Below are 18103 nucleotides of genomic sequence, written 5' to 3'. Positions count from 1 at the left end.
GTAGATGCTCAATGAATCTTAGGAAATGAGTAAATAGGCTGGTTTTACCAATAAGGCAGACAAGTGTGGGATTTCCTGGCTGCTCTCACCTCCTCCCTTGCTCCTTCCTCTCCCCTCTCTCCTCTTTAAACCCCAGGGAGTGGGCCCCCTGCTCTGGGTAGCAGTGGTGTTTCTTCTGTCCTCACTCTCTCCCTGCTCCCCCACTGCACCTTGGGCCAGGGAGGAAGTTCCTCATTTGAGCAGCCCAAGATTCAAAGGGGATTGAGACCTTCTGTCCTTGCGGGACCTGCCTCACTGACTGGCAATGGGTCCTCTCATCCAGCTATCCCCTCTGGCCTCTCCCCAACCTTTCCGCTGTTGGCCAACTTGAGCTTCCTAGGCTCCTCCCTTCCTGCAGATGTGCTCCTCCTCCTCTGCTCTTGTTGGGTTGCCTTCCTGCCTCCCCAGCCTCCCCAACCTCCTCTTTTCAGCTCTAAGGGCCGCTGGCAGAATTTCTATCCAACCACCCTCAACTCATCTTGGCTTCTCTCTGCCATGCAGAAGGTTCATTTCCCCTGGATATTGGCTCTGTGAAGAAGGACCACGGTTTTCTGGACGAGGACTCTTTGGGGGCCCTGTGCAGGTAGGGGGGCTGAGGGTCAGACCTGGGAGGCTGGGGCCCAGCTTGGGGCTTCCTCGTGGAAAAAAGTATCCCTGTGCCCCTAACAGAGGAGGAGCCCCACATATCAACAAAGCTCATATGCTGTAGTTACCCTGCTTACTCTGTCTTCTGGGCCGGTGACACCCACACCCTCCTAGCACTCTAGCTGGAAAAGCCAAGGTCTGGCCTTGATTCTCTTAAGATGCCCTTCAGCGAGATTCCACAGTCCTCTCATTTGTCCCTTCTCTGCTTACACCAGCTTGGCCCTTGTCTGAGGTCAAATCATGACTTCTTGGATCCATGACAGCCTCTTACCTGGCCCTCCTGCCTTCCATCTCTGTGTTCCCCTCCTCAGCACTGCGCGGCCCGGCCGCCCACCAGCCACTAGAGTCAGTTTCCAGACAGGCACTCCTCTGTCTAAAATGTGTTTCTGCCTAAAGGGAAAAAAATCCAAAGCTTTTTAGCATGACACTGGAGGTCCTTCGCTATCTGGTTTTGACCAACCTTATCAGCCTGAGTCTCATCTTATAACTTTACTCGTCTGTTTAATGTTTTTCTCTCTACCTTGTCCCAGGCTCCTGTTGAAGCCTGAGATAGGAGTTCCTTTGTCTCTGTGGCTCTGAATCCCATTTCTGTCTTCCAGGAAGCCTTATCTGACTACAACCAGTCTGTTCACAGAACTTCCTTGTCCCACCCTCTGTGTGCCTGCTCTGCCTTCTGTCTACTCTGGTTCTTGAACCTGAGTTCTTTCCCATCTCTGTCGTGGTTTGTTTCCACATCTGTTAGCTCTCAGAGGACAGAGGCCATAATCTCCTTAGCATCATGTCTGGCACTGAGACCCACATGAACACTGGGCATGGGAGATATTTCACTGGCTGGGCACATGCACCAGTGGATGGCATCATGGGAATATCTTGGTAGGTTATGTGCTACAGGCTTTGGGGGTTGGGCCCTTGGGTGACTATTGCTTCGTTTCCTTGCAGGAGGCTGATGACCTTGAACAACTGTGCCTCGATGAAACTGGAGGTTCATTTTCAATGCAAGCAGGTGAGTCATGGCAAGAGTGGAGTCTGTGACCTTGCAACACCATGGGAAACTCAAGACATGCACAAACCACTTTCAAAACTAGCTCCAGTGTCCCAGGAGTCCGTGACATCTACAGTGCCTTGTTCCAGTACCTGGGGCCAGAGTGTCAGGGTTAGGCAAGCCTGGTGTAGAGGCTGAAGTATGAGAACAAGTGCCCTGGCCTTTGGCCTCACCCCCAACCCCAGCCCACCTGTACCTCCTGGGCTTACTAATAACCTGACCCACAGATGGCCCTTCCTTAAGGAAATCCATCTGCTTCCACTTCCTACTCTGTGATGGCAGAAATTCCTTGACTAGGGGGTAGAGACAGAAAAATGTGATGGAAAAATCATAGCCTATATGATGTTAGATGTCAAGGTTGTTAATTCTACCCACCCCAAGTCTTTTCCCTCTGGGCCCCATTTTCCTCATCTCTCTCATGAATAATGGGGAGGAGTATTCATAGCTTCCAGAAGCTTTTCTGCCTCTGCCAATCTGGGATTGCTGAGACTGTGAGGACTGTCCGTCTGTACGTAGCTCTGGAATGTGGACCTAATGACCCCATCCTGCCCTGGGGTCAGGTTCTGTGAGTTTCTTCTGAGGCTTTCTGCCCTAGAAGCCTGGAGCCAGGTGCATTAGCCAAGTTGCCAGAGCCCTGGCCTGAGAAGAAGGAAACTCCTGGAACCTAGTCCCCACTGACTGCTCAGTGACCTTGGGCGAGCCTCTTACTCACTGTGGGCCTTAGTTTCTCCACCTTGCAAATTAGAAAAGGAGAAAATCTCAAAACTCCTCTCAGCTCTGACATTCTGTGATTCTGCAACCCAGGCATGTGCCCTGACTGGGAATTGAACCAGTGACCCTTTGGTTTGCAGGTTGGCGCTCAGTCCACTGATCCACACCAGCCAGGGCCATTCTGTGATTCTGATCTAAGACTCTAGCCCAGACTTGAGAGGTTGCTGAGACCAAGAGGTTAAGACACCTGAAGTTGAGGCTGGGTCTGTCACTGACTTCCTGCATGACGTTGTATGACCTTGGGCAAGTGGCCTCTCATTTGTGGGTCTGTGTTTCACTTTCTGTAAATAGGGAGGTAGTGGATCAGTCAGTCACATGACCTTTACTGTCCATCTGGTCTCTGCCTATGCCTCCCAGCCTTCTCTTTGTAGCACCCCCAGAGCCAGCTCCCTCTCTAGTACATGTCCTCAATCAGAAAGCAGGGCCCTTTGCCCCAAAGTCTTCCAGGTGTTTGGAGGCAGAGTGGAGTACAAGCAAGGGCTGGTGGGTGGACTTCTCTGACCGACCCTGTGGTGCCCTTCCCAGAATGAAGACTCAGAAGAGGAAGAGCAGTGTACCATCAGCACCCCCTGGTCCTCACAGAAGGAGAGTCAGTGCTGGTCTCACATGGGCTCTTCTGACCTGTTGGCTCTACCGAGCCCTGAACTACCAGTGACATCCAGCTGTGAGAGTGTCCTCACTGAGCTTAGTGCCACCTCCCTGCCGGCCATCACCGTGAGCCTCCCACCTGAGCCAGCAGACCCACCCTTGCTAAGCCATGCCCCAAGCCCGAATGACCGGACCCTCCTCAGCCCCAACCAGGGATCAGAGGGTCCCCAGGACAAAGCCAAGAAGCGCCGTTCCCGTAGCTTCCTCAAGCACCTTGAGTCTCTGAGACGGAAGGAAAAGGGTGGCAGCCGGCAAGCTGAGTCTGAGCGTAGCCTAGCCACTTCAGAGAAGGCCACCAAAGCCTTCTCTTTCCGCAACCACCGTGGCTTCTTCTCAGCTGGATTCTACAGGGCCAAGAACCGGCCACACACCTCAGCCAGGGGTGGTGGCACTGACACTCAGAGGGCCTGGGAGGCCTGGTCTGTGGCCACACTCCGGCATCCTCAGCGGGTACACAGGGGTAACTGCCTGGTGCATGTGCCTGGGGACCACAAACCAGGCACATTCCCTCGCTCCCTGTCCATCGAGAGTCTGTGTCCTGAGGATGGACATCGTCTGGCCGATTGGCAGCCAGGTAGGCGCTGGGGCTGTGAAGGGCGCCGGGGCTCCTGTGGCTCAACTGGCAGCCATGCCAGCACCTATGACAACATGCCCGAGCTGTACCCAGCTGAGCCTATACTGGTTGGGGCTAAGGCTGAAGATGAGGAGGAGCGAGGTGGCAGCTATGCTCACCTAGATGACATCCTCCAGCATGTGTGGGGACTTCAGCAACGGGTAGAGCTTTGGTCTCAGACCATGTACCCAGACCTGGAGCCTGGAGATAAGGAAGAAGAAGAAGATGAAGAAGAGGAAGATGCCACTTCGTCAGTAGAAATAGCCACAGTTGAAGCTGAAGGTCAGCCTGAGGCTCTGGCCCAGATGGAGGCTCCAGCCCACAGAGAGTCCTCAGCCATGGGCCAGGATGAAGTTCAGACCATTCCCCCAGCTCATGCCTCAGCTGAACTCCAGACACAGGCCGAGCTGCAGGCGAGGGCCGAGGCCAAGTCACCAGGCCCAGCCCAGGAGAATGAGCAGGAGGTGAATTCAGGCATGGAACCCACCTCTGCCTCTAGCCTGTCTGTGGAAGAAAGACACTCCATTTCTGACACTGTGGCCTCCTCCAGTGAACTGGACAGTAGCGGGAACTCCATGAATGAGGCTGAGGCTGCAGCGTCCCCAGCTATACTCCAGGCATCAGCACCCCGTGACCGACGAGATTCAGGCGTTGGAGCCTCACTTACCAGACCCTGCAGGTGGGACTTTAGGGTAGGGATAGGGGCAGGGGGCTTGGTTGTCTCTGTCTCTTCCCTTCCTGATTCCTTCCTTTGCCTCTCTCCCCCTACTCCATTTTCACTACCCCCCCAAGCCAGTTTCTTAGTTATGCTGCCCGGGGGGCAGATTCCTGGGAGCTGGCTGATTGCTTTTAGGCACCAAGGTGCAGCAGAGAAAGAACAAGAGTACAAGACTTGGCAATCCGGAATGTTAGGTTCCAGACCTGCCTCTGTTGTGGCCTTGAGCAAATACTATCTTCTATTTGGGCCTCGGCTTTCCTGTATGTAAATCCACAGCATTAGAAGAGGTGATCTCTGATCCCCAGTTTTGCAATTCTGGACTTGTCACTGCAGCCCCGGAAAAGGGTAGGGGCTAATACTACTTGATGGCTCTAGATGGGCCGGAGGTAGGGCCCAGATGCAGTCTGGGTTATCTCTCCGATTGCATCTGGGCCACTGGACAGCCCTGGAAACTAAGACTAAACTTTTCCTACCCTGGGGCCTAGCGGCAGTGCTGACAATGGTCACGTCTCTCTGCATTTTTTTGGTGGAGGGGAGGGGCCAGAAGAACACAGCCTTTTCTAAGGTTGACCCAACCCTGCTCCTCTGGCTTTCTCCACCCCCTCATCCCTCACTAGGAAGCTCCGTTGGCACAGCTTTCAGAACTCGCACCGGCCCAGTCTCAACTCGGAGTCGCTGGAGATCAACCGACAGTTTGCCAGCCAGATCCACCTGCTGCACAAGGGCTCCCTGCTGCGGCTCACGGCCTTCATGGAGAAGTACACCATGCCCCACAAACAGGGCTGGGGCTGGTGAGTGTTCCGGGGCCACGTGGGTGGGGGGCTGGTCACCTGGTCCTGGCTCCCTCCCTGCCCCTACTCTAAGGCCCTGGGAGGGTCAGCCCCAGAACTTAGGTGTAGATAGGCAGAGCCCACAGGGCAGTGCAGTGGTGGGATGTGCCATGTGGCTGGAGGGACCGTGGCCTGAGAGGTAGCTTGTGTGGGTGAGGGGCACACATCGGATGCATGGGAGTATGTGTGCCATGTGTGAGGGAGGGATGGGGGTGCGGAAAATGAGGTCCTTGAGCTGTACCTCCTCTACCCCAACATCCGTGCTACCGCCAGTGACATTGTCTGAAAGTGCAGCTTTGGTTGTCGCTCTCCTGATAAGTACCCTTCTGTGGCTCCACATTGCCCAAATTTCCTTCCCACCATGATCCTTTCACATTCTGGCCCTGCCCCATCTGTCGGGCTCTGTAGATGTCTTTTCCCCATTTCTCCTCTGGGACAATGCCTACTAATTTCTCAAGAGACTGCTAAATCCCTACCCATATCTGAAGCCTTCCCTGACCCACTAGGTACAGTTCCCCTCCCTCATGGGTCTTCCGCGAAGCTCTTGGCTCACTACTGGCAGCAAGTATTGTCACTGCCTTTTGACACAGTTATTTCCTTAACCAGAGCTCGCTGTGTTCCTCTGTGACTCAGTAGGGCTGGCCCCAGAATAGATGCTTAGCAGTTGTTGACTTGGGGGATATGGTGTGTTTCTTACCCCGCTTCCCACTGCCTAAGTCCCTCAGGACTGCAGACAGTTTCCAAGCTGTGTCCCAGTGTAGCCCGTGCCCCTTCCCGATCTTTTGTTACTCCTCCAAACAGGTCAATGCCCAAGTTCATGAAAAGGAACAAAACCCCAGACTACCGGGGCCAGCATGTGTTTGGGGTGCCGCCCCTCATCCACGTACAGCGCACAGGCCAGCCGCTGCCACAGAGCATTCAGCAAGCCATGCGCTATCTGCGCAGCCAGTGCCTGGACCAGGTGAGTCCCACTGGGGGACCTGCGGAGAGGTGGTGCTAGGGAGGAAGTCTGAGGCTAAGAAATTGGGGAGGGAAGCCACTCTGCTCTGCTTCTTCCCCCTGGCTTGGCCCACCAGAGACCTTTACTAGCCTTAGGAAGGCCCAGCAAGAATGGAGCCAAAGCTCCCCTCTTCCCAGCTCTGTCCCAGCCTCCTTCTTGGCCCGGGTGCTATACTTCCCAACTTCCGAGAGTCTGCCTTAGCCTAGATCCCCCTTTGCCTCTTTGTTTCCACTAAAGCCATGTTTCTGCTTGGCCCGAAGCTATAAAAACTATTTTCTTTGGTTTTGCCTTTTTCCTCCAACTCTGTGTAGAGGAGGCCTGTGTGTTTGGAAGTCCCTGGGGTAGCCTATACTTGTGACTCCTGGTCCAGCTCTGGCCTCACAGTCTCCCTTCCATGTCTCCCTTCTTCTCTCCCTCCCTCCCTCCCTGATCTGCACGGGCCAGGTGGGCATCTTCCGCAAGTCTGGGGTGAAGTCTAGGATCCAGAACCTGCGCCAAATGAATGAGTCCTCCCCTGACAATGTCTGCTATGAGGGCCAGTCGGCCTACGATGTGGCTGACCTGCTGAAGCAGTATTTCCGAGACCTGCCAGAGCCCATCTTCACCAGCAAACTCACCACTACTTTCCTGCAGATCTATCAGCGTGAGTTGCCAGTACTCATCCCCGACAATCTGCCCCCTTCTCAACCATCCCGGAGACAAACCACATTCTATTCCCCAAACCCGCTATATGGGAGGGACTTACCTAAGGTTACACCACACATTTGAGTGGAGCTTGATCTTGCACCTGGAGACCTCCCAGAGCCCAACTTTGCCATTCTCTCTCACTGGAGTCCCTTGGGACCACTGTTTCTTCTGTGTTCCCAGACACAGTAGGCTCTAGGGAATAAGGAAGCCCTTCCATCTTTACTCCCCTACAGTCCTCCCCAAGGATCAGTGGCTGGCAGCAGCACAAGCCGCTACTTTGCTGCTCCCTGATGAGAACCGAGAGGTGCTGCAGACCCTGCTGTATTTCCTAAGTGACATTGCCTCTGCTGAGGAAAACCAGATGACAGCTGGCAACCTGGCAGTGTGCCTGGCACCCTCCATCTTCCACCTCAACGTCTCCAAGAAGGATGGCCATTCACCCAGGTGAAACAGGGTAGCATGTGGGTGGGGCCAGGCAGGGACAGTTTGCCAACTCTCGCCCCACTTGGACTTAGGGCCCTTGATGCCTGGTGTTACAGTTCTAAAACATCACCACAAGGGGTTAGCATCACTCCTCAGGGGCCTGGGACTGGTTCAATGCCGTGAAGCAGGGTCTTCTAAAAGACACCAGGTTGTTTTGTGTTCAGGACTGGCAAGCTGGCTTCCTGAGACCTGGAAACCAGCCATATTATCTCCTGCCATTGTGCCACCCTCTCCTCTCCGCCCTTTCCTGTAGGATCAAGAGCAGGCGCAGCCGTATTGGCCGTCCAGGCCCTAGGGACCTAAGTGAGAACATGGCGGCCACCCAGGGCCTGTCACATATGATCAGTGACTGTAAGAAACTTTTCCAGGTGAGTGATTCCAGGCCATGATGCCTACCTCCCAGATCCTGGGGGAATCATCAGGTCTGACCTTTGTACCCCAAGTCAGGGATAGGGCCCAATTTCACACATGTCCCTCAACCCCCTACTTCCAGCTCTGCCTGCAAGGTTTCTCACTGACCTCACTGCAGTAGCCAGGACTCCCCACCCCGTGAACACGAGCCTGACAGACTCTGTGGGCCATGGGACCGAGGGTCCCTGATGCTCTCTGCTGCTTGCTCCTCATGGCCCCAGCCCAGTGTGTGTGTGCCCTGCCAGGTTCCCCAGGACATGGTGCAACTGTGTGGCTCCTACAGTGCAGCTGAGCTCAGCCCTCCTGGCCCAGCCCTGACTGAGCTGCGGCAGGCCCAAGCTGCTGGTGTGAGCCTCAGCCTGTACATGGAAGAGAGTGTCCAGGAGCTGCTGCGCGATGCTGCTGAGCGCTTCAAGGGCTGGATGAGTGTACCAGGGCCCCAGCACACAGAGCTGGCTTGCAAGAAGGTGAATATCGCACCTACCATGGTTGCTGTGGGGCTGGGAGAGGACTCAGTGCAGGCAAGGGGCCTGGGATCCCAAAGGAAGGGGCTGCCCTGATAGTCTCGCTGTGCCTCGGCCTGATACGTGGACGATGTCAGCCAGCAAAGCCAGAACCAAATGAGACCAAGGGATTTTTCTTGGGGTTCATTTGTCAGAATTACTTTCCCAAAGCCCCACTGTGGACACGTCACTACTTTTACAGCCTCATCTTCCATCTCTCCTGCACCACAGTCACGCAGTGCTTCTGCCCCTGATGTTGTGCTGCTTGGACTGACCAGCCCCACACATTACATTTCCCCATCCACTGTAAGCCCCAACTTGATATGCCCCCCTTCTCCACTCAGAGACCCCTGCCATGCCCTGGGCTGGAGGTGACTTCTCTCTGTCCTTCTCTTAGCACTTAGCCATGTTCTCTCTTGGGTTCTGATTGCGAATAAGACTGTACACCTGAGGACTGCCATGTATAAAGTGGTCACAGTGAAATTTCCCTCATGGGGTTGGGATGAGCAGCCAACCCAGCATCTGGCATGTACAAAGGGCTCAGTGAGCAGCAGCTTTGGTCGCTTTGCACGTTTTCTGCTCTGTGCATTAGGTGGTGAGTTCCTCAAGGACAATCCCCATATCTTCTCCGTTCACATCCAGAAATTTCCAGCACTGCGCCTATTTCATGGTAGAGCCTAGTAGGCCTCTGAGAATGTGGCTCTGTCATCTCTTTGTAATCTGAGCAGGTAGAGAAGCAGACATCTGGAAAGGAGAGACAGGACAGGGAACACAGGGGTGGCCTGTTGGGGGGTTGACACGGGTTGGCACAGGAGCCCTGCAGCCTTCCTTCCTCTGGGCCTGGCGTGAGGGCAGGCCGGAATGGGAGGGTGAGTGGGAGCTCTTGAGCCCTGACAGCTGCCTCTGTCCCCACTCCCCTGGCCTGCAGGCACCAGATGGGCACCCCCTGCGTGTGTGGAAGGCATCCACTGAGGTGGCAGCCCCTCCTGCTGTGGTGTTACACCGTATTCTGCGGGAGCGGGCCCTCTGGGATGAGGACCTGCTGCGGGCCCAGGTGCTGGAGGCCCTGATGCCGGGTGTGGAGCTGTACCACTATGTCACTGACAGCATGGCGCCGCACCCTTGCCGTGACTTTGTGGTGCTTCGGTAAGAGACTTTAGCTGCTACTCTGCTGTACTTAGGGGACAGGTGAGGTGGGGTGGGAACCAGCATCAGAAACCTGAATGTGTCCCTTCTGCACAGGATGTGGCGTTCTGACCTGCCTCGCGGGGGTTGCCTGCTTGTCTCCCAGTCCCTGGATCCTGAGCAACCTGTCCCAGAATCTGGGGTGCGGGCCTTGATGCTCACTTCCCAGTACCTCATAGAGCCTTGTGGCCTGGGCCGCTCCCGGCTCACCCACATCTGCCGTGCTGACCTAAGGTACTTAGGCCCCCTTTGCCCTGGTGACCTCCTTGCCTCTGCCCCATGCTGTTGATCCCTGGGGGCTGGGGGCCAGTCTCTTGTCTCTTCTTCCTTCCACCTGGAAAGGGCTCCTGGTAAGACCACATGGCTCATTCCTTCCTGCTTCTCTCTCCCCAGGGGCCGTTCTCCTGACTGGTACAACAAAGTCTTTGGGCACCTGTGTGCCATGGAAGTGGCAAAGATCCGGGACTCCTTCCCCACCCTGCAGGCAGCTGGCCCGGAGACAAAGCTGTGAGCTTCGGCCTGGTTCCAGGGTGACACCGCCCCGCCCCCTTGGTACCAGATGATTAGGGAGGATCATAGCACAGCAAACCCCATATGCTGCTTCCAGGGGCAGAGCCATTTCCCGTACCCCAGCTACCTGGCCCCACTCCCTGAAGTTCCCCCGCACATACAGGAGAATTTCAGTGTCCCATCTCCACTCCACCCCCACCCCAAACCTGTGTTCTGCCTTCCTGACAGAGTGGAGCCATTTTAGGAGCAAGAACACCACCATTGACCCCAGGCCCACAGAGCCACCAGTCAGCCTGGAGCCTTACCAGCTCTCTGCCTGCAGGGGACAGAGGGAGAGGGCAGTGTGTACTCCCAGCTCTCTGCCCTTTTGAGAGGTCAAGCCATCCTGTTTGGTACTAGGGTCCCTTTGAGATTGGACAGGAGGTTCTGGCCCTTCCTTTGGGCCCAACAATGGCTCTAAACTAGCTTTTCCAGATAAATTGGATGGGACTGGATAGGCACGTGGGCAGAGCACAGGGCAGCCCCAGCCACTGTGGAGTGTTTTATCTGTGTAAATCCGATGCTGATTTTTATGAGGCTGATCAAAAGAGTAGGCATAGACGGACCCCTAGTAGGCGACATGACGATTTGGGATAGCTTGGGACATGAGAGTGGAGGAGGGACCCTCCTTTCTCTGATCTCAACAGACCAATGAACCAGTTTCCCCTGGCTTGGGTCCCAGACTTGATCTGCCACTCCGTGGGGTCCCGTGTAGCCTTTGGCCACGAACTGCTACATCTGGAGAGTAGACAAGCTCACTCCCACCACATGGGCTGAGCAAAAGCAGATGGTGGCAAGGAGACACGTAGCTGTGTCTGAGTCCCTTCTCCTGCTCTTTGCGCCTGTGGTACCAGGCTGATATAATAGCCCCTTGAAGCAAAGACCCGGCCTGTGGTTCAGGTGTCCAGCCAGCCAGATGGCAGGGCCTAGTGTCATCTCAGCCCGCTGGGGAGTGATCCAAACCTGACCTATCCCTATCCACATTGGCTATCTGGGTTCATGTGGAAATTCAAGTGCCATTCTAACATCAACTCATGATTCATTTTTCTTTAAGCTCAATAAACTGAAGTGAGATGGTTCCTAGCCAACATTGTACTTTTTTAAGCCTGTTTTACTTGTACCTATAAATACTGTACAGTCAGGATATATATATGTATTTGTGGACATATAGGTACATACATACATACATACATACACACAGATACGTTCTATCATGAGCGTGCTATAATCTGTGGGTGGGAGTGGGGGGGGCAGGGCACCTAAGGTGAGATGGGAGAAGTGGAGAGCAGGAACCACATGGCTCCCTCGGCAACACAATAAAGCAACACTGGAGATCCATGCTGGCTGTGTGGCTCTTTGCTCAGATGCTGGGTAGGGCCTGGGCTCTGTGTTAGGGTGAGAGCTCTTGAGCGTTACTGGCCTAGGACTCAGGGAGGTCCCAAGAGGAACAGGGGCCAGGCCTCAGCTCTTCTCTTTAGAAGGGGATTTGAGGGTGGGGAGGTAGGATTCCAAGAAGCCACAGCTTGGGCACAAGCTGCAGACCCCATCCCCTATCTTGGCCAGGGTCCCTCATTTGAGGGGCCCACAAGCATGACCTCAGGAGTCCTGACAGTAGCATTTCCCTGGCAATGCTGTCCTTTCTTCCCCTGCTGCACACAGCTCGAGCTAAAGGATGAGGAGTGGAGACCCGGCCCTGGGAGGCTTGGGAAAGCTGTTGCACTCAATCAGTCGTGTTATGGGAGGTCTATCTAGAGTGCCTTACGGCAGCTTCTGGTCTGGTTTCATTGGCCAGCAAAGCCCAGGGGGCTAAGAGGGGCCCATTCATTGTTGACTTCCCTGGAGGAAGGAACTTGCCTCTTCCCTGTTACTGCAGCTAGAAAATTCCCAGCCTCTAAGGGGCAGCCAGAGAAAGTGTAGGCTCCACAGTCAAATCTGTATTTCCATCCCTTAAGTGCTGTCGGATAGCCTGCAACTAACTTTCTGCTTCCTCACAAGGCAGATAGACCAGGGACGCATTGTCACAAGTCAGCCTCAGTAAGTGTTCATGTTGGCCTGCCCCTGTCTGCGTCCCCACCCAGTCTGAATAGGTCGGGCTGCCTGTCAAGTCCCACTTCACTGTCCCCTCCTTCCCTTCTTTTCTGGATTTAGCTGGCAAGGTGAGTGGAGGGCCTGGCAATGCTGTCAGGAAAACAGTGTACTCACCCCTCACCTCCTTGCCCTAGGTTGGCTCCGGGCTGCCGCAGCTTCCAAGACAGGCAGGTGGCACCTCAAGCTGATGGCAAGGGCCTGGGATTAAGCAGAGACTAGGGTCACATCTGGGCTTTGTGGGCCCTTTTCTCATAAACAATATTAAAATACATATTCTATAACTGTTTTGGTATGAAGATGAATATTATCCAGGCAGGACTAATCACTCTATATTCATTGTTACTATATTCATTTTTTTCTACTGATATTAAAGTAATTTAAAACATTTTTGTGGATGATAGGTGTTGGGCCTACTAGGCGTAACAAGAGGTTGGCTCGCAGAGGGCAGCACAGAGCCTGTGACATCTCTGCTGGGGAGGGGAGCAGGAAGTCCTCACTGTGATGGCTGGACACCTGTCCCTACACTTGGGACGCATCTAGCATATGTGACCACAGCACCGCTTCCTGCCTCCCTTGTTAAAGCGTATGCACTCCTCATTTCCCAAGTCTGGAGAGGCAAGCAGGTTCCTGTCAGGGCCTCTAGCTGGCTCCTATGACCTCGGACAAGCTCCTTGATATCAAATGAGATCAATATATGGCCCAGGGCTCCTGACTGGGAGGCAGAGACCCCCTGCTCCCAGCCTCTGCTCCTCTGAGTGTAGAAGGAAGAGCAGGACCCAAGCTGGTGTACTTCCAACAACCCCCCGCCCCCCCGCTGGAGGGGGCAGCTGAATAAATGACTCCAGCTTGTCCATGGAGTGGGACATGCTGTACAGGTCACAGAAAAGCACCAGCATAAACAATCACTGCCTGTGTAGGCAGAGGAAATGGCCATGTCCTGACCCGTGGCAGGTTCACATGGAGGGGAAGCAGAGGACACGCAGGAGAGTGAGATGGGGTGGGGTGGGGGCAAAGGGGCAGGGTACTAAAAAGAGAGGCAGTGCCCCTTCCCTGGCTGGTGTAGCTCAGTGGATTGAGCATGGGCCTGTGAACCACGCGATCTCAGTTCGATTCCCAGTCAGGGCACATGCCTGGGTTTCAGGCCAGGTCCCCAGTAAAGGGCACATGAGAGGCAACCACACATTCATGTTTCTCTCCCACTTTTTCTCCTTCCCTTCCCCTCTCTCTAAAAATAAATAATATATATATATAAAGAGAGGCAGTGCCCAGAACCCAGGGAAAGGAGAGGGAACCACAGAAATGAAAACCAATCCTTCTCTGGTGTGTTTGACACAGTTTAACCACCTGCTTCCTCACTGGATACTCACAAAACCCCAAAGGCAGATGTAAGTTTTATTCCCATTTTAGAGGTGCAGAAGCTCAGTGGAGAGGTGAAGGGAGGTACTTGGCCACTGTTACAATCAGCTGGTTAGTGGTGCGGCTAGATTTGAACAAATTGGACCTGGGTGACTCACTGTTGGGAGGATGAGAGATCAGTGTGGTGGCACCTGAGAAGTGAGGGGGTGAGTGAGGCAACAGCACCTTTTCTCCTGGTTTTCCATGTCTCTGCACCACCTCCAGTAAAATACACTTGGTTTGCTCCAAAAAGACCTTGGGTTGGATATCAGCATGATAGGTAGCTAACATATTTAGTGCTGACTATATGCCAAGCACTGCTTGCACACTTCACACACCTTTCCTCCTCTGATGCTCTGTGTGCCCCTGTCATACCAGGCACTTTCCACAGCAATCCTATGACAAATGGCCTTATTTTACTGATGAGAACAACTGAAACCCAGGGAGAGGAAGGGATGGTCACTTTTGTGCCCTCTCTGAGGGCACAGAGCTAGCAAATGAGGGAGCCTGAATTTGAAGCTTGGTCTGTCACACTCTAAAGACCAAAGGGCCCTGGCTGGTGTAGCTCAGTGGCTTAAGCACAGGCCTGCAAACCAAAGGGTCACTGGTTCGATTCCCAGTCAGGGCACATGCCCCGGTTGTGGGCCAGGTCCCCAGTAGGGGGCGTGCGAGATGCAACCACACACTGATGTTTCTCTCTCTCTCTTTCTACCTCCCTTCCCCTTTCTCTAAAAATAAATAAAATCTTTTAAAAAAAGGACCAAAGAAAGTCTTCGGTTGGACAGGGTGGTGGGCATTAGACCCAATGGGATAAGCTCAGCAAAGCAAGGGCACCTGAAAATGGAACCTTTTGACAAATAGAACCTGTGCATTCTGAGGGTTTCTTGACAAAAGCCTCCATGTTCTTATTGCTTTTGCTCTTTCTATCCCTCTTTTTTCTGTCTTTAATTTTTTCCATCAGCATTTAAAAAAGGATTTTATTAATTTTTAGAGAGAAGGGAAGGGAAGGAGAGAGGGAGAGGAATATCAATCTGTGGTCACCTCTAGCAGACAGACATCCCCACCAGGGACCCAGCCTGCAACCCAGGCATGTGTCCTGATTGGGAATTGAACTGGTGACCCTTTGGTTCACAGGCTGGCACTCAGCCTACTGAGCCACACCAGCCAGGGGGCTCCATTAGCAATTTTTCTCCCATATCCTCTTCTGCCTTCACCCACCTCCTGCCTCTCACAGTCACCATACTGTTGTCATGTCCCTGAGTTCTTTTGCTTCTTTTCCCTTTTTTGCTTGATCCCTCCACCCTCTGCAATTCGCCACCCCATAAGCTGTCAGCCTGCTCTCTATGAGTCTGTCTCTATTTATCTTTCTTTCTTAAACTCCCTTTTCCCCCTGCTGTTCTTTCTGTCCCATCTGTCCACCCCCGATTCACTGTGAACTGACAGGTCCTGTGCTGGGGTCTGGGGCCAGAGTTGAATAAGGCCCAGAACTGGCCTACAATGAGTTCAAAATCCCATGCAGGCAGCAAATATGGAAATCGTTTCAATAAATGATAACTGACAAGTCAGAGACAGGCACAGCCTGGAGCGTGAGGGATGGGCAGTGGGGTAAGGGAACCAGAGTAGGCTTCCTGGAGGAGGCACAATATAAAAGTCTTGAAAGGTAAGTAGGATTTAGGTAGATGATGAAGAGGACCAAGAAAGGCATTCCAGTTAAGGAAACAGCATGAGTAAAGAAAGAGAAGAGGGCTGGAGGTGCATGCAGGCACCAGGTCCCAGAGAGTCGCATATGGCATGCTGAGCCAGCGTTTCCCAAACTGGGTTCCGATGAACACTATGTCCCATGAGAAAGATTGGGTGGAGAGGTGTACATTAACATAGTACAGATGACAATTTGTTCTGTGATAAGGACACTTGCTTGCTCGGTTGAGCAAAGCAGTCTCATTTATGTGCCCTCCTTGCAACCTCTTTTGTCACCACCACATAGTTTGGGAAATGCTGCCATAGACAGCAGGGGGCTCTAGGCTGAGAGTGATGAGGTGGGGACCATGTTTTAGAAGGCTCCTTCTGGATGCTGCGTGGAGAAAAGAGCTGCACAGAGAACAGGAAAGAGCCTGCTGCAATCATCCAGGCAAGATAATTGAGTCCACCCATGGGAAGGGTACAGTAGGGAGGATGGGTGGCATGGGAGCCCATCTCATCTCTGAACTGGGCCAGGTCCATGCACCTTGCAGCCTGCCCAGTCTAACCCTAGGTTTGTCTACAGTCTCTCCACCCAGCCCTCCTCCACCCTAGCAGTGCAGCTCCTCCAGACTACCCAAGATGCCAGGGGGCTGGCACTCCAGAAAGCTGGGTTCCTGGTCCCTCTCCATCCTAAAACCTTGAAAGGTGAAGGTCCTGCAAGGCCCAGGGTCCTCAATTTTATTTCTCCTGAATGGGATTTGCAGCTTGGGTGGGCTGGACTGATGGCAGCAATAAAACGAGTTGAGGAGGGAGGTGCAAGTAGCCGCTCTTCTACCCATGGGTCAGCCTCACTTTCTCATCCTGGCCAAGTATGGAGTCACGGTCACAGGTGAAAACACCCCGACAGGCTACTTCTGTAGGCAATGCTGATGGGTACCTTGCCCATGTGGACACACACTGTGTACAGCAAAATACCTGAGCTGGCCCAAATGTACATAAAAGGGAGCACGGAGCTGGTGATCCTCGTGTACTCACAGGTGTGCATGCACACACACACACACGCACACACATATGGCTCCATGACATTTTGATCTGGCTGCTATAATGCATCCATTTGGACACCAGGAACATTTTGTTCTGCTTGCTTTAATGGGGATACATTAGACATAAAGATATTTTTACAAGGCCTGACATTAAACCATTAAACTTTCAGGTTTTTTTTAGACTATTGAGTGCTGTTTGAAAAGGATATCCTCATCTTACCACCCCCATCTCACTCTCTTGGTGTTCCAGCCCTTATAGAGGCTGGCGGTGGAATTCTGGAATCAGGGAGGCTCCGGGATGTCAGAGGAGCCCATTGTCCAATAATGAAACTGTGGTGATTTTATGTGTAACACAGCCCTCTGGGTATAGTGTGTTCAATGGCTCCAGCACAGTGGTCCTCAAAATGTTCTGTGTTAAGATGTGCTGACTATGATCATGCATGGAGACCCAGGACACATGTCCTCAAAGTGACACAGAAAATCAACCCCAGGCACAAAGACTCACACATGCAGGCACAAACACATGGAAGCCTCTGACACACATCCTTTCCCTTCTCACTTACTGGTTATGTAACCCTGGGCCATGGGGTGTCCAGGTGACTGAGCCTCTGCCGGCACCAGGCTGTGTGATGATAACACCAGTCACAGGTCAAGGGCAGGAACACCTGGGCACTTACAGTCCTAAAAAACATGGGCACTGGATGAACCACTTGTCCAGCAGCAGGTGGAACTGAAGGAGCGCTGGAGACCTGGGCCTGGGCCCAGCCACTCACCACCCTCTGTAGCCCTGTCCCCTGACTAAGTCACCCACATGGTCAGCTCTGCAACCAGGGTGATAGGGCATACATGGGGTGCTGCTCTGTATGCCCTTGCCAGGGCCTTGGGAATGTCCTTGCCTTCAGGTACTTGCCTCTCCAGCTGCATAGTCAGCTTGACCTGTGGGTGGAAAGAGAGAGGATGTGGAAGGGTCTTGTGTGAAGACTTTTGCTCTGGCAAGAAGCGGTCCCCTCCTCACACAACCTTGCTGGGTCTGGTTGAGAATGAAGAGAGAATGCAAATCCCCTGCCCTGTAGAGGTGGTCTGTTTAGAAGGCCTGGTCTGAGGAACTGTCTGCACCAACACCTTATTTCAGCTTGGAGACCACTCATTCCTCCGTCCTTTCTCTTTACAGTTCCCTGCTGGCCCGGCCCAAGCCCCCTCTCTCTGCCAGGTAGATGGGATGGGACAGAAAATAACATAATGGGAAGGAAGGAGGAAAGCAGGTGGGAATGATGTGGGCAGACAAGCTCGTGGCCTCAGAAAGAAGAGGGAAGAGATGTATGAACAAACAGATCTGATAGAAATGGCAGGGCAAAAGGGTGAAAATGATTTTTTAAAAAGGGCGAATTCAAAGATGAGGGAAATGTTGGCACTCCTGAGTCTCCCCCTGGATGTCCCAACCAGCAACTTAAAGCCAAAATGGCCCCGCCCCATGTCAGCATTTTTCCCTTCCGGAGCCAGACCCCTCAGCTGACTAGTTCCTAACTCCATTCCAGCGGTTTTTCTCTACTTCCTACCTCTCAAGTCTGAGTTTGTCCCCTCCTCCATATTCACACTGCCACCACCAGGCCATCACCATGTCCCACCCCTCACCTGGAATACCAGAGTACCCCATTTCCTGGAGTTCACTTTTGGCCCTTCGACTCATGTTCCCCATCCTGACATACTCTTCAGTGGCTCCCCATTGTTCTTCAGATAAATTCCAAATTTCTCACCATAGCCCCAAAGGCCCTG

At 53.4% G+C, this 18103-nt stretch overlaps 1 protein-coding gene across 3 annotated transcripts in view; it reads left to right on the top strand.

The window, feature by feature from the left end:
- STARD8 (StAR related lipid transfer domain containing 8) overlaps positions 1-11207 on the top strand; it is a 39553-nt gene extending 28346 nt beyond the window's left edge. For 2 of the 3 annotated variants that reach the window (XM_037045966.1, XM_037045968.1), the window contains exons 3-14: positions 541-622; positions 1624-1687; positions 3023-4437; positions 5094-5267; positions 6108-6267; positions 6751-6949; positions 7227-7437; positions 7730-7844; positions 8133-8354; positions 9319-9536; positions 9633-9809; positions 9969-11207. In XM_037045966.1, coding sequence (XP_036901861.1) covers positions 541-622; positions 1624-1687; positions 3023-4437; positions 5094-5267; positions 6108-6267; positions 6751-6949; positions 7227-7437; positions 7730-7844; positions 8133-8354; positions 9319-9536; positions 9633-9809; positions 9969-10086 — 3155 coding nt within the window. In that variant the 3' untranslated portion in view covers positions 10087-11207. The remainder of the gene's footprint in view (positions 1-540; positions 623-1623; positions 1688-3022; positions 4438-5093; positions 5268-6107; positions 6268-6750; positions 6950-7226; positions 7438-7729; positions 7845-8132; positions 8355-9318; positions 9537-9632; positions 9810-9968) is intronic. The other variant, XM_037045967.1, reaches the window with a different exon arrangement.
- The last annotated feature ends 6896 nt before the right edge of the window (positions 11208-18103 follow it).

The sequence above is a fragment of the Sturnira hondurensis genome, unplaced genomic scaffold (genome assembly GCF_014824575.4).
Source record: "Sturnira hondurensis isolate 20B ecotype Veracruz unplaced genomic scaffold, ASM1482457v3 Scaffold0004711, whole genome shotgun sequence".
Lineage (NCBI taxonomy): Eukaryota > Metazoa > Chordata > Mammalia > Chiroptera > Phyllostomidae > Sturnira > Sturnira hondurensis.
The sequence above is the reverse complement of the archived record's forward strand: the minus strand, read 5'-3'. Positions and strand labels throughout refer to the sequence as shown.